This window comes from Mustela lutreola, chromosome 18, assembly GCF_030435805.1.
Source record: "Mustela lutreola isolate mMusLut2 chromosome 18, mMusLut2.pri, whole genome shotgun sequence".
Taxonomy (NCBI): Eukaryota; Metazoa; Chordata; class Mammalia; order Carnivora; family Mustelidae; genus Mustela; species Mustela lutreola.
In genome coordinates this window covers 15474733-15490053 of record NC_081307.1, presented here as the reverse complement: position 1 = coordinate 15490053, position 15321 = coordinate 15474733, and the positions used below count along the sequence as shown (strand labels likewise).

Below are 15321 nucleotides of genomic sequence, written 5' to 3'. Positions count from 1 at the left end.
TCGGTAGGAGTGCTGTGAATCTAGAAAGAAAGGTCATCTTGTCAGTCTGAAATGTCTTGTTTTCATGAGCAATTTTATATGGAACTTAACTTCCAGTTGCCACACAAGGCCGGTGGCTCCCGTACCGGTTAGCTCGGGTCTAGATCTTCATCTTCCCTCCTGTTTTGTGCTCACTCAGAACATCGCTGCATGTGAGGACAGTCTCCTCTTCGTAAAATAAACCCTTCCCTGGTCTCCTTCCTTCCTGCCTCCCTGACTCTTGTTGCAGCTTCTCTCTTCAGCGTCTCAGTGTACCTGGAGAAGGGACTTCCTCAAATCCTCTGCCTCGGGCGTGTGGGACACATGGTTTTCTTTGAGCCAAATGCTTCCTCATCTTCTTCATGGCTTCTGAACATGGCCGGCCCCTGGAAGATTGGCCCTCCGTTCTCTTTTTCTCTTCCCACCCTCTTGTGGTGTAACCTGAATCTGTCCGCCTCCGGCTGCTCACCTGCACTTGGGACCTGTGTCTCTCCGTGTCCGCCACTGTCGCACGGCCCGCCTGGCACACCGTCTCCAGATGCATGATATGTGGTCTTCTGCTGGCACGCGTATAAGCCTTTAATGTGTGTCATTATTTCCAGGTGTAGTTTAGGCATCTGTGTCACTCAGATACCTATTTTTAATGCCGCTGTTTTATGGGTTTAAGGAATTCTTGTGTTCACACATTTACGTATTTTTTTAGGCCAATGGAAGTAGAGCAGGATAACCAAGATGGACAAGGAGGAGTCTCTTGTCCTCTTGAAGACCGTGAGATGAGTGCCTGTAGTCCTGGGGGGTGTGTTATGGTGGAGCAAACCTCAGAGCCCTGAACTCCGCAGCAGGACGCCAGGCTGTACCTGTCAGGGCAGGCATCAGAAGTGGTGTCCAAGCTAAGAGGCGAAGGAGTGGCTAGCAGTGACCAGGCTAAGAAAATGTGTAGAAGGAACATTAGAATTCATTGTACTCGAATGAAATTAATGTTCCATTTGCTTTAACAAAGGAGAATTAATTTGAAACGTGGAGAGCGCAAGTAACCTAGGTTTGCTTTTTGTCTTTGTTGAGTTAATAGCAGGGAGGCAGGCACATCCGTTGTGAGCTGTCTGGTGTGCTGTAAGGAAACTGGACAGTAGCGAATGTTATTTGCTAATGGAGTTATTTATTTGCTATGGAAGCTTATTTGCTAAAAGATATTCGTGCAAGGAATGATTATGTTCTATGGAAGCAGGACACTCTTCTGCTGTGACCATGCTAAGGTGTTGCCCTTGCAGTGTCACCACTGATAACAACTTTCTGAAGGGCACACTAGGGCAGTTAGATGGGACTAATCACAGTGATTTCGTGTCCTTCTTGAACTATGTAAAATTACAATCAGAAACTGTAGACTTTTGATAGGAAAAAAGAGGGATTAATTTTAAAAGGTTTTTACTAATGAAAATCAAACCCCTGCCACATTAAGCAGCGTTTTCACACCATTAAGCATTGTAAAGCATTTCCTGGAACCCCTTTTAATCTAGAAGTATGGTTTGGGAACCCCCACCCCCACCCCCGATTCTGGTCTACAATATAGTCTTTTGTTCTTACTAACAAGAGTGCATTGCTTCGTTGAATTGTGGGGAAGATAATGTTGATTGAGATCCTTCCTAACTATTTGAGGGAAAAAAAAAAAAACTTCAAATTACATGAAATTTACAAATCTTACAAATTTTAGAGAAGCATTTCGAATAGCCTTTAATTGGTAGTTGTGTGAAATTAGTTAGGTTAATAGGGGAAAATCAATTATAGCAATAAAGTCTGTTCTTAAATATAAATTATTTGAAGTATTTCCTTGTGGTGGGTGGGGGCACACAAAAAGCTGGGCAGGAGAAGGGTCCTTGCAGTTGTCTTGCTATGTAAGGTTTCACCTGAGCTTCAGATCGACATCAGAGTCATTCAGCACAGGCTGCAGCAGATATTTTAGCAGTTGGGAATTTTGTGTTTGGTGAAGTACAGAATATATTTAATCAGTTTTAATGGTCTTCCACGATCCAATGTGTGTTGACAGTTCAGCCAACTTTGATTAAAGTTCTAGAGAGAGATTGAAACTATAGATTTTCTAGTTTGATAGAAAGATCAAAGAAACAAAGAATATAGGGTTTCTTTGAGGATCACTTATGTTTTTTCTTTCACTGGAAATTGATACTTGAACAGTATTTCCTGGAAAAGTACTTTTATAACCGTTCTTCACTTCTGAGGGTAAATGATTTAAAGATAATAAATCGTAGTCAACATTAGATTTTCCAGTGGTCCTATTTAATACAGTTATGGAAGATTTTTCTGTTAGTTCTTAATCATCACTGCAGCAGTTAGAGGAGTTTGAAATCCTGGGTAACTTCATCTTAGTTTTTAAAAATCTCTACTGATAAAATGTTTATTCAAACCACTGAACAAACAAAAAAGTGTAACTGATTTCAATTTTGCCATTTTCTTTTTTTTTTTTTTTTTTTTTTTTAAATGTTTTTTTTTTTTAAGATTTTTATTTATTCATTTGACAGACAGAGATCACAAGTAGGCAGAGAGGCAGGCAGAGAGAGAGAGGGAAGCAGGCTCCCAGCAGAGAGCCCAATGTGGGGCTTGATCCCAGGACCCTGAGATCATGACCTGAGCTGAAGGCAGAGGCTTAACCCACTGAGCTACCCAGGTGCCCCAATTTTGCCATTTTCTTCATCCTCTGTCATTTATCCACTGTTGAAGAATCATTAAAATGAGAAAGTATATTGTTTGTAAATAAAATAATTGAACCTGGATTAATCATTTTTTTCCCTTGGGAATCCAAAGATTTGCTCAGACTTTTATACTCAGTGTGGTTTCAATGACAGTATTTTGTAATTGGTTTTATCCGTAAGGATTAATGAACTGTTTTCATTTGATAGGTCTTATCACAACGACATCAAGGAAACTAGACCGAGAGCAGCAAGATGAACATATATTAGAAGTAAGCATTTCTTTATTTTAATTATTTAAGAGATTTGGAAATATGGGAAAGCATTCTTGTTCACATTAATATTCATAAGTATTATGATTTTGTTGTATTAGCTTCTGGTCATTACTAAAAGAAAAGGGGAAAGGAAACATTTTTTAGTGTAGTTCATGTCTCCTTAAATCCGTCTCTCCCCAAAACAAGATCACTGTGTAAGTTCTTTTCTAATTTTTGTGCATACATACAGAGCAAACAAACTGGAAACAATAGTATTTACATTGCCTTTTCATTTACATAAGACATACTTTTTCTGTATGCCTTCTACATCTTTTTCCTTAGTATTCTGTTTCCAGGATATTTATATGATATTAATTGATCTCATTCAACTGTGGTTTGTTTCTGGTTTTTGTGTTGTTCTCAAATAATTGCATTGTTTTTGCATTTTAAACTGAACTGGAGAAAGTTTTGTGATTTTTAAACATTTCTGAAATAAAAGATTAAAGACTGATGTGTGCTTTTCTAAAATGATCTCTTCTGACAGGCTTCTTGTTTTCATGGGTAATTTAAAATGTCTAGTCCCTGAAAGAAACGCGGCTTGTCCTACACTGGCGTGCTGGTGGATGGTAGGCACCTTGCAGGAGCAGGGATAGGAGGAGGAAGGTAGAGGGTCATGTGGAGGTGAGGCCACAGGCGATTGCTGGGTGCCAGGGTCTCCAGGTCAGGAAGAGGCTGAGAAGGGGCAGTTGGGAGAGTTTCTCTTGGAGAGGAAAACTGAGCAGAGCGGACACGTAACCTCTGTTGACTTTCTACCACACGTAGAAAGGTTTCTACCACACGTAGAGGTTTCGTATGGTAACCACTACCACATGTTAAAGCCAATGTTGGTCATTGGAGCCGGGGAAGACTGAGTGCTTGTTGACCTGTGAGATACCCACACGAGTCCTCCATTCTTCCAGTACGCGTGCTTGGGAAAGGCCTGAACGGTGGTTGGTTGTTTTTATTAATACTCATGTCTCCCATTTTATATTATCGCTATTCATAATGCTGCCTGCTTAATTTCATTTTATCCTTGCCCAAATTTCTTTGTCAGGAAAATACTTTTTATAGCTCTGTAGTGTGTGTGTGTGTGCTTGTGAATATCCTGTCTAGAAAATGTGGTTTCACAGCCACCATTACAGTTAGTAATTATTATTGTTATTTTTTTAAGATTTTAAAAATTTATTTTGAGAGCAAGAGCGGGAGAGACAGAGCATGTGAACAGTGGGAGGGGTGGAGGGAGAGAGAATCTTCAAGCAGACTCCCTGCTGAGCCCCGAGCCCCACATGGAGCTCAATCCCAGGACCCCCAGATCGTGACCGGAGCTGAAATCAGGAGTGGGATGCCTAACTGACTGCGCTCCCAGATCTCCCTATAGTTTGTAAATCTCTTCATGTGTTACATCTGAGTGTTAGTCTTAGGTCGTACAGTTCCCTTAAATTCATTTTCCTTCTGTTAGATCAGAGTTCAGAATTTTGATTCAGTCCCTACAGTGTTTGAGAATGAGACTGTGGTTCCCTAAGAAAGGAAGCAGGTGGCCTGCTTTCCAGGGTGGCAGGTCCCAGGCATTCACATCTTGCTGCGGCCACACCCTGGTTAGAACTACAGTGGACACCTGTCCGCCATGTGCCTCCCTCCAAAGCCACCTTTTTATAGTAAAGTCCAAGGCTGGGTGGGAACAAGTACAAGATACGTAGGACTTTGTAGATAATATGAAGATGTTGATGGGAAATAAGCCTTTGTAATGGTTTGTGACCTACATACCTTGTATGTTTTCTGTAATCCTTTTTGGTGGTGGATTTGAGGGCCAACACTGGCATTGATTTGACGGTCTTAAAGAAGAGGTTTTTTTTTCCCTATCCCATGTTAAAAAACTGTGTTACTGGCTTTTGATTATTAAACCCAGCCTTAACATTTTGGTATGATTACCACAAACATAGTGCCCACTTATATTTCTCTTTGATTTTTTTCTTGTCCCTAAAGACCATATGAGAACTGATCAAAAGGGAGTGTTTTGAGAGATTAAAATTAATAGTAAGTGTATATTTTGTTTTATTTTTAGAGTGTGGGATTGTAAATCATGTACTTTAAGCAACTCCTTAAATATTCTTGGCAAGTACCATTAGGATATATTCACACTTCTATAAACAACAGGATTTATATTCACCAAGCTTTTTAAAAACCTAACAAAACAGTTCCACAGAAAACTTCAGTATACTTTAATATTTTTAGTATTTCAACCATTATTTTTGGAGGATGTGGTGAGAGAAAAATAGCTATTCCTAAGGCCATTGCTTTTAATGTCCACAGCAAAGTAAAGGGGACATTTGGTTCGGGGGGAAAAGACTCCGATTTCTGTTCCTCAGCTGAGTACATGAATAATTCGAGAATGACCATTACTTCACATTTTTCTTACTGAAGATCTTACTTAATAAGTGGGTCTGAATGGAAATTTTTATATCTGCTGTCCTAAACGTGGAGGACTTCTGAACGAGAAAAGAGTCAGAACAAAATGATGACAGCTAGTATTAAAAGGCATGCTCCTTCACATATATTTTAAATTGAAGATTTAGCTTGCTTTATTGTTGCCTAAAAATGAAGGTTTTTAATGCAATATGTGGAGATTTGATTTTTAAGTGCATAGAGTGTATGTTATTTGTCACCGGACTCATATTTAAAAGCAAAATCTTCATGTATCTTTTCTTGGCATAAAAATAAGTTGTTTTTTAAAAAAAAAAAAAAAATAAGCTGTTTTTGATAGCTTCCCATTTTGGCAACATTCATGTTATAGGTGCGGTAGTGCAGAGAGAGGTGGTGTGGGGAGGGAAGAGCCTCTTACTGGGCCCTTGTCGCTCCCCCGTCCCTGTTTGGAACAGGACACATCATCATCTTGCCTCCTCATGGGCTCTTGTCAAAGGAGAGAACATGGTGTGCATCATAGTGTGTGTGAACTCTGCAGGTCTGTGCAAATGTGGCTTATCATTAATTAGGAAGAGAGTCACTTTTTATATAGTTATATTTTAAAAACATTTGTTGATCTGTTACTTTTCAAAAACAGGTTACTGTGACTGACAACGGTATTCCCCCCAAATCCACCATTGCAAGAGTGATTGTGAAAATCCTTGATGAAAATGATAACAAACCTCAGTTCCTGCAGAAGTTCTACAAAATCAGGCTCCCAGAGCGGGAAAGACCAGAACGAGAAAGAAATGCCAAGCGGGAGCCCATCTATCGTGTTATAGCGACAGACAAAGATGAAGGTCCCAATGCGGAAATCTCTTACAGCATTGAAGATGGAAATGAACATGGCAAATTTTTTATTGAGCCCAAAACCGGAGTGGTTTCATCCAAGAAGTTTTCTGGAGCTGGAGAATATGATATTCTTTCAGTAAGTTAGGATCTCATCTTTGAATTTCTCACATACTTTCGTTCATCTGGTCTTAATGTCACTTCTCTGAAAACTTTCTCTCTCTTCAAGAAGGGGCCTCAGTGTGTGTGTCCAGTCGGGAAATCTTGCTTCGGGTTTCCATTATCAGCCATCACTCCAGTTACTATGTATGTTGAGTGTGGCATGAAGAGGTCACTCTTTTTGATCAAGGCTTATACATGGGGAATATGCAAATACAGAAACGAAGTGTTTGAAATTGGCTCAGTTTGAGACCAAACCAGTCTGTGCTTCGGTTGTGGGATGTAACTTCTAATTTGCTCCCTCCATCCCCTCTGCTTATATTTTATAGATTAAGGCAGTTGATAATGGTCGCCCCCAAAAGTCATCAACCACTCGACTCCATATTGAATGGATCTCCAAACCCAAGCCATCAGTGGAGCCAATTTCATTTGAAGAACCATTTTTTTCCTTCACTGTCATGGAAAGCGATCCAGTGGCTCACATGATTGGCGTGATCTCTGTGGAGCCTCCTGGCACGCCTCTTTGGTTTGACATCATTGGTGAGTCTTCCTCAGAGTTTTATTGTCCCTGCATAGGTTACACTGAGGAGAACCTATCTTTGGTTTTCTGATTTTTGTATATATCTCTGGATTTAAAATTATTAAGTGAGACTTAGAAGTGGAGAATTTGTCTTAAATTGCAGTATTTTGATCACAAAAGGTTTTACAACACCTAGCCGTGTACTGAACTTGTTTAAAATTGCTGCCATGCATGTACCATACCCTTAATGTTAAAATAAGGTTTTCAGAAGTGCATGAAGGAGTTAGAAACCTGAATGTTGTGGTCCAAAAGCACAACTTTTTAATTTTCCTTCTTGTTACATAACATATGGCACATTGCTATTTTTAGCGAATATGGTTTGAATGCTTAAAATAACTGTGACTGTCACATGTCAGTATTTTATAGGGAATAATGTTACAAATTTAATTGTATAACTTAAAAATGAGAATGCCATCTGTGGCCTTCTGTGTTTTATTTACCACATTTTGGGAATGTGGGAAGCAGGGTTCAGGAGGTTCATTGACCCTAAAATAAAGGTTATATGCCTATTTGAGTTTTTTGTTTTTCATTTAATTGAGTTTAGACAGAGAACGTGTTCCCTTACTCTCTTGTACATAGGAAAGAAATTCACCTTAAACTTTGACATCTTTGTTTTTTCAATGGTATTTCCTCATGTGCTATTAATCATCAGGATCTTTAAAAGCATAAGTATGGGTTGTGACTCCTCTCCAGTTGGTCCCGCGGATCCCTGCTTCCCTCTTTCAGCCCATAGCCACCCTCCCACGAAATGTCGTGTCAGCATGTGAGGCGGCTGCGACGTGGGCGGCGCGGGCTTCACCGCTTCATTTCCCCCAGCACGCGGTTCGGCTGCGTCCCCAGCTCCGGGCGTTGTATGAAATCGTTGAGGTCATCCACACCTCCGAAACCCTCACTTTAAGTTTTAAAGAAGAAACATGATTTTCACAGTGAACTACGATCAGAGTCGTTTGTTGGCTCCCTGTTAACTCCTGTCACACTTCCAGATGAGCCAGGCCCTGACTGGGCTGTGTGTGACGCTGACCGCCGTTGGAACTGGTCTGATTGACGCTCTTCCTTGTTCTGTGCTTGCCTTCCATGCTTGCTTGCTTCTTTGTGGCTGTGCCAGGAGACACACTCGCTAGAGAAGTGTTTTCCATCATTCAGATGACTTGTGACCCGAACTGTACAGCAGAAGGTATCTGCTGAGATCCCATAATTTGCCTTAGATTATGGGATCTAAAAGAAAAGCATCGGTTTTTAAAACCTTTTTTATTTCTAGTGACTGTTTTCCATTTCCCCTTGTTTTCATGGCGCGCCCATGGTCACCCATTCCAGTTGCACACATCATGCTGACTTCTAAGACATCCCAAAATCAGCCTTAGTTTTAGATTTCACTGAAGTTTTTTGGTTTGTTTTAATGTGCGTGTCATTTTACTTTTCGGTAAGATTTAGTAGTAGAGCCTCATCATGACATTAAGACTATATTTTCATTCCATATCACTTCATTGATAAGAGTATCTCCAGTTCAGTGGATGTGGGAAGAGTTCTACCTAGAACGTAACTGGGAATGCATTTGATGTCAGCAGCACAGAAACTTGATTCATTAAGCTTTGTGTTTGGCAACAATGAGGAAAATGTCTTTTTAAGTGTATAAGAGGCAGAACTAATTGATGTTAACTGCTATGATTTTTCTCAGAGTTAACATTTGTTTTTAATAGTTTACTTTTTAGGGCAGTGTGCTTCAGGCATCACGAATCTTTTTTGAGTAATTAAGCATTTGAATGGCTGACTCTGTTCAGTAAAGGATGTTTGATATATAGCTACTGGGATATATAAATTAAAGACCTATCCAGAACCCCCGAAAAAGCGAATGGAAAGTAACTCATTGGCAATATTAGCAGTGTTTTTCTGCCTTCAGAGTTGCTTTCTTGCTTTCCTCTCAGTAGCTTCCCTTGACAGTTCGGGCTCAAGTTTGCGTTAGTAGGCTCTGTCTTTCTAATTGGCCCTTTTCTTGTCTTCCAAAATGAAAGCTCCTTGGGATCACCTTGAGCAGTATATCAGAAGTGGGGTTTTTTTCCCCTCTGTCATGAAGAATTAGAAAGCCACAAAAGAAGTGAGAGGTTTTCATACTTTTCTGTATGTCCTAACTTAAACTAGGTGGCAACTACGACAGCCACTTTGATGTGGACAAGGGCACTGGGACCATCATTGTTGCCAAACCTCTTGATGCGGAACAGAAATCAAGCTATAACCTCACAGTTGAAGCTACAGACGGAACCACCGCTATCCTCACGCAGGTAAGTGAATCACTGATGATGCGTTCGTCAGAGGTGGGCTGCTAATGACCTTCTGATTTTAGGGTGCGCAGGCCACGTGATTCTGTTCTCTAAGACTCCCAAGCACAGCTACTGTATTGATAGGGCTTACATAGAGGCACACCAAGGATTTGTATTTAGGGAAAGAAAATGTAGGTTTGGACTGTAATTAACCAGTTTTGGAAATTCTGAAAGAAGACTTAGAAACAACTACCCACTTTTGATTATCAAGATCTTTCAATTTTATACTGACTTTGAACAGCATTAGTATAAATTGTATCGCTCTTGAGGATGAATGTGTCCAAGTCCTTTTCGTTAAAGCTCATTAAAGTGATTAATCATGTTCTAAATCACTTTTTAAATTCTTTCCCCTTTTGGCTATTTTAACGAGGGTTGTATAAAATGGTTGATAGAATTGTTCTTGTAATCACTTTAACATCTTTACTTGTTCCTACATGGTGATTTAAGAGATGGCCAGATTACTGGGATTTCAAATTTAAAGATTTTTTATTTTATTTATTTGACAGAGAGACATCACAAGTAGGCAGAGAGGCAGGCAGAGAGAGAGAGAGAGGAGGAAGCAGGCTCCCTGCTGAGCAGAGAGCCCGATGCGGGACTTGATTCCAGGACCCTGAGATCATGACCTGAGCCGAAGGCAGCGGCTTAACCCACTGAGCCACCCAGGCGCCCGGGATTTCAAATTTTAAATGTTAAAATCCTATACCTTAAATTCTCTTTGATTCTTAGTGTGGGCTCTGTGAGAATTTGTTGAACATTTGTTGTGGAAGGTATTGTTCAAGAAACTGAATACTGGGAAACAGTCCTAACCTCGTTGAGCTCACCTTAGGATGGTGGAAGCTAAGATTTACATGTATATCTGCTGTGTCCTAAAAGACAAAGGAAGAAATTAAATATTAGGAGAGAAAATGCTTCCGAATTCCAGTTTTTTATCTTTAGATGATACTAATTTAAATCTCAAATGAGAGAGATCGTCTGCTACATCATTTAGTTGCGCTGAAGAATAAAAGTCTGTGATGTATTTTTAATTAATAAATGACTTTTAAACTTCGGGGCGCCTGGGTGGCTCAGTGGGTTAAAGCCTCTGCCTTCGGCTCAGGTCATGATCCCAGGGTCCTGGGATCGAGCCCCACATCGGGCTCTCTGCTCAGCGGAGAGCCTGCTTCCTCCTCTCTCTCTGCCTGCCTCTCTGCCTACTTGTAATCTCTGTCTGTCAAATAAATAAAAATAAAATCTTTAAAAAAAAAAAAAAATTAATAAATGAGTAGATGATTCAGAGCCAGTTATGAAAAAGACCTTTCTCCACGTGGTTGTGATTTTTAGTGTATTTAAAATTGACATATGTACCATGCTTTGGGGTCATTTTGAGATTGTTATGTAAAAGTTTTAGTACAGTATTAAAATTTCATTTCTGTCAGTAACCGTTCTCATTATAGAAATTAAACTTTAGAGCATGAAAATGAGAATAAAAACATGGAGTTGTAATAAACTTAACAGGATGAATTTTGAAAGATTTAAAGAGTATAACTGTACGTGGACCAGTTCAAATAATCTACTAAGCGGAAATCCAGCAAAAGGAACTTAAGAAGCAGTAGCAGTGGCCGTCCGTGCCAGCCATTCTCATTAATGAAGACGATCTATTTACCTGTAGCATTTATTGCTTGTGACATAAATGAATGAGTAGCAGTATGCCCCTTCCCAAATAATTGCAGTTTTTAGCAAATACCATTAAAAACTTCATATGAAATGTGAAGTCGATTGACTAAAATTTCCTGTAAAACCCAGGAAATAAATTGCAGTCTTCCCAGGGACACAAATATCTTAAGTTGTAGTGCTGCCTTTATACCTAAAAACTTCTTTTGAGTTATTTTCAGGGAGTCTTGATAATATCCTCATGATTTGCTGGCAGGAAAGGGGAGTCCGAGTCTCAAAGATATGGTCCCAGAGCCCAGACTCCCCTGTGAAGGTACAGGACCAAGGGGACAGGCAGTAATTAGGTTTCAGTTTCCACGTGGGCCCAGGACAGGGCGATCCGAACAGGGATGAGAACGGAGCAGCAAACGCACGTGGAGGGCGACACGGAGATGAGAACTGGATTGTTGAGGAACGGGAGGACAGGGTAGATTTGGGCTTGTAGGTAAAACTCGGGAAGCACCAGGGCAGACGTCGCTGCATGCAGGTCGGAGGTTTGGGGAGCAGTGTCGCGTGAGCCACGGTGCATCAGCAGCAGAGGGGGAGGTGGGAGGTCCCAGTGCTCTGCTGAAACAGCACTGCTCCTTGCGTTCCTGTCCTGCTGTTTGCTGCTTGGGATCTGACCAGTATCAACTCAAGTTGCTTCACTTCACTCCTATCTCAAGATCACTTAACCAAATCCAGTTATGGCTTTTTTTTTTCTTCTTTGAAACAGCTTTGCTTTTATGTTTCCTTCTGTTTCTCTTGAGCATCAGCATTATGCACAGGTCGATTGGTTTGAATCTTACCCTGTCCCTGGGCAAGTGGCTGTAACCCTCTTGGCTTCCATTTGTCACCGGGAAAGGGACATAGTGATTTTGTCCTCACAAGGCCCTCTGAGGGGTAGGTGAGGTCGCAGCCGCGCTAGTGTGCACTTGCTGCTGGACACCTCAGTCCCCTGCCTGTCTCCATCCTCTGTCCCTGCGGTTCACCTGGCTGTGTCCACTACCGCAGGGGTCTGCCCAGTTGGGAAGAGGCGGTAAAGGTGAATTTCCTCTGATCAGCTGGTTAGGGCCTACGCGAGCTGTAGCTCTCCAGCCTCTGCCTGCGAGTCCAGGCTCTGCGCACTGGATGCCACCTTCTCCCTGCTCTTACCATCCCTTAGTTCCAAGTCCTTCTCTCTAGTGTTGAGGAGATAGGGTGTTTGATGCCACTTCTTGCCTTCCTGTCTCTGACCAAGGTCCCCCCCGCCCCCAAACCCCATCCTAGTAAGTATTGATTACCAACCTAAGACCTATGCAAGCAAAGCCTTACCTTCTCCTTAAAAGCTTTCAGAATGTCCCTCGCCATCTCGGGACTCGTAAAGGCTTTCTTGATAACTCGCTTGGTAATATGTGCAGCCTGATCTCGGAGTGCGTACGACCTCACCGGCCGAGCCTGAGAGCTTCCCGAGCGCAGGGACTGCTGTACGTTCATCGTACTTGCTCCCCGGTAACGTGGGGGTGCGTGCTGCGTGGATAAGGGCTCTGTGAGTGTGCTTCCTTTGAATCGCTGTATCAGAATTGGTGGTTTTTACCTTCCTTGTTCCTACCGAGTTGTGACTAATTGACTTGAGAGCAGGAATCAACTACCTCTACCCAATACTCCCATTAGAAAAGTACTATGTAAATGTACAGTGGAAATGAATATGTAATGATTAAACTTAGAGAAATTATAAAACCATCGCTTGTGGATCGTCGACCTTTAAAAACGGTCTGTGGTTTTAAATGTTTATGTAACTTCCACAAAAAACCTTTCTTGGGTTTAGCAAATGCATTTAATACGTATATAAAGTGTAATGTTACAAATCCATCACTGATGTTGTCGTGTTTTATGAGAACGCTGGTATAATCGTCATGGAAAGACCTGCAGCTCATATGCCTGCACGGGGGTGGATAATAGCTTCACCTGTGCATTCCTGACACTGCGGCCTCCTGGGCCGTCAGGACTAGCAAACCTCTTTATTCCACACGTGCCAACGAAGCTCAGATTTCTTGTTTGTAACCATAAACCATCTTTGTAGTCAGTAGTGATTTCCACTATGCCTTATCTCCACACACGTCTTTTCCGTCTGAAAATTAATCCTCTTAGCGTTAAAGTAAAAAAAAAAAAACACATATTTTTAAAAATTCAGCTGAGTTTTTTCAGTATTGGCTTTTTTCCCCCTTTAAGGTTGTTATTCTGTGTTGAGGTATTTAAGAGAGCTTATCTTTAGTGTATTTAAAGTGCTTTTAGGAAATGAATGGGTTTACTATTTATATGTAGGTTTTGTGATTGTAAAAATGTAGTAAAGATTTTTAAAGCACATTTCTAATTTGTTGGTAGGAATTTGGAGTCTCAACAATTAGAACAAGAAATTTGAATACGGTATTTATCTAGTACCATAGTCCCCTCGTTTGCTTGGTAGCTGCAGATTCAGATCTGATAGAGGAAATTATCTTCTGTAAATCCAGCTGAAGTAAATTCTGTGTTCTCCTGACATGAGTGCTCTAGAAATCTCTCTCCTGTGGAGACCTGAGAGAAATGAAGTGTGCAGTCAGAAAGAAGCGTTTGAAGGATGTTACATTTGCCCTTCAAAGTTAGTTTCAAGAAATTAGAAAGGTCTTCATTATCTTACAGATCTGGGTAATATATCAATGGAAAATTTTAAAGATTTTTTTTATTTTAGATTTTTGTTTCTTTTATTTCTCATTGTTTCATTTTGCTAAAAAGTTTTTTTTCAATGTGCATCTTATGTTTCCCCTTGATTCGGTAAATAATAAAATATCACAGTTAAGGATATTACTGTAATTTGAGTCTTTATGTCCTTAATAGGTATTCATCAAAGTAATAGATACAAATGACCACCGTCCTCAGTTTTCTACATCAAAGTATGAAGTTGTTATTCCTGAAGACACAGTGCCAGAAACAGAAATTTTGCAAATCAGTGCAATGGATAAGGATGAGAAAAACAAGCTGATCTATACTCTGCAGAGCAGCATTGATCCACTGAGTCTCAAGAAATTTCGTCTTGACCCTGCAACAGGCTCTCTCTCGACTTCTGAAACACTTGATCATGAAGCCATCCACCAGCACATTCTTACAGTCATGGTATGGCTTTCTGCTCATTCGTTGGCCACCGTTTGTTTTCTGAAGGGTTTCACGTCTTTCCGAGTGATCTTTAATCAAAGACCGGGAAACCTCGGACAGCACTGATAACCTATTGATTCTTTCAGGTGCGGGATCAAGATGTCCCTGTAAAGCGAAACTTTGCTCGGATTGTTGTTAATGTCAGCGACACAAACGACCACGCCCCCTGGTTCACAAGTTCCTCCTATGAAGGGCGGGTTTATGAATCAGCGGCTGTCGGCTCAGTTGTGTTGCAGGTTACAGCTCTGGACAAGGACAAAGGGAAGAATGCTGAAGTGCTGTATTCCATCGAATCAGGTATTTTTGGAGCATTCAGTAGATTAAAAAGTATATATTTATTTTCTAAAACTAGTTCTGTATGTAGAAACATTTGTGTATTGCCGTAAAAATTGCTTAAATTAATCTTTAGCTACCATTTTTCTTGTTAGGAGAAAGAAGACCTTTTTTTAAGCTTTTCACTCAATAGAAAGCAAAAAGTCTTACGTTAAATAAAAAGATTCACATTATTAGCATAGTTCAAGGCTCTGAGAAGTTCCAGAGTGAAGAAAACTGTATTTGATTCAATTCGATATTTCCACAATTTTTTTTAACCATACAACATTTTCCTTTATAATACTTGTTAACTGTGAAACACTCTTAAGAAACCACTGGCTTCAGTGATTTCACTTTTAGTCAGAGCATTTTCTCTTGGGCATAGTAGGAATTGCCATGACAGAGTGTCGTTCCTCCGCTGCCCCTTCCAGGGTTAGCTTTTCTGCCCCTTTCACCCTCCTGAATCTTTAACAGTTTGGTTTCGTTCATGGAATTGGGTTGTTATGTAGGCCCCCCAAAGTTGAGATGTTGCAAAGCCCAGGAAGTCTTTTGGAGAGCTGGGCAAGGAAGGGTTTGAACATTTCTTCTTCATATGATCGGGCAAGAGATCCCGAGTCTTGCTGGTAGATACAAAGAGGATCCAAGTAAGGTGTTTTGTTCTCTCTTCTCTTGTATGATGCTAGTCATAGTCTTTCCTCTCCTCATTCCATGGACTGATGAAGCCTGTTTTCTGTGTCAAGTGCCGTGCTAGGCGTGGGATGTAGGTAGAGGCCATCATTGGTCCGCAGTTGTATATGTTCATGCAAAAAGGAAGCTTCTGATTGAAATAGGGGTCTGCTTTAGAGCATATGATTTGTACA

At 40.7% G+C, this 15321-nt stretch overlaps 1 protein-coding gene across 6 annotated transcripts in view; it reads left to right on the top strand.

The window, feature by feature from the left end:
- Positions 1–15321, top strand: part of FAT1 (FAT atypical cadherin 1) — a 127699-nt gene that overhangs the window by 76316 nt on the left and 36062 nt on the right. For all 6 annotated transcript variants that reach the window (XM_059156318.1, XM_059156316.1, XM_059156320.1 and 3 more), the window contains exons 4-9: positions 2928–2989; positions 6069–6398; positions 6748–6958; positions 9135–9274; positions 13835–14110; positions 14236–14446. In XM_059156318.1, coding sequence (XP_059012301.1) covers positions 2928–2989; positions 6069–6398; positions 6748–6958; positions 9135–9274; positions 13835–14110; positions 14236–14446 — 1230 coding nt within the window. The remainder of the gene's footprint in view (positions 1–2927; positions 2990–6068; positions 6399–6747; positions 6959–9134; positions 9275–13834; positions 14111–14235; positions 14447–15321) is intronic.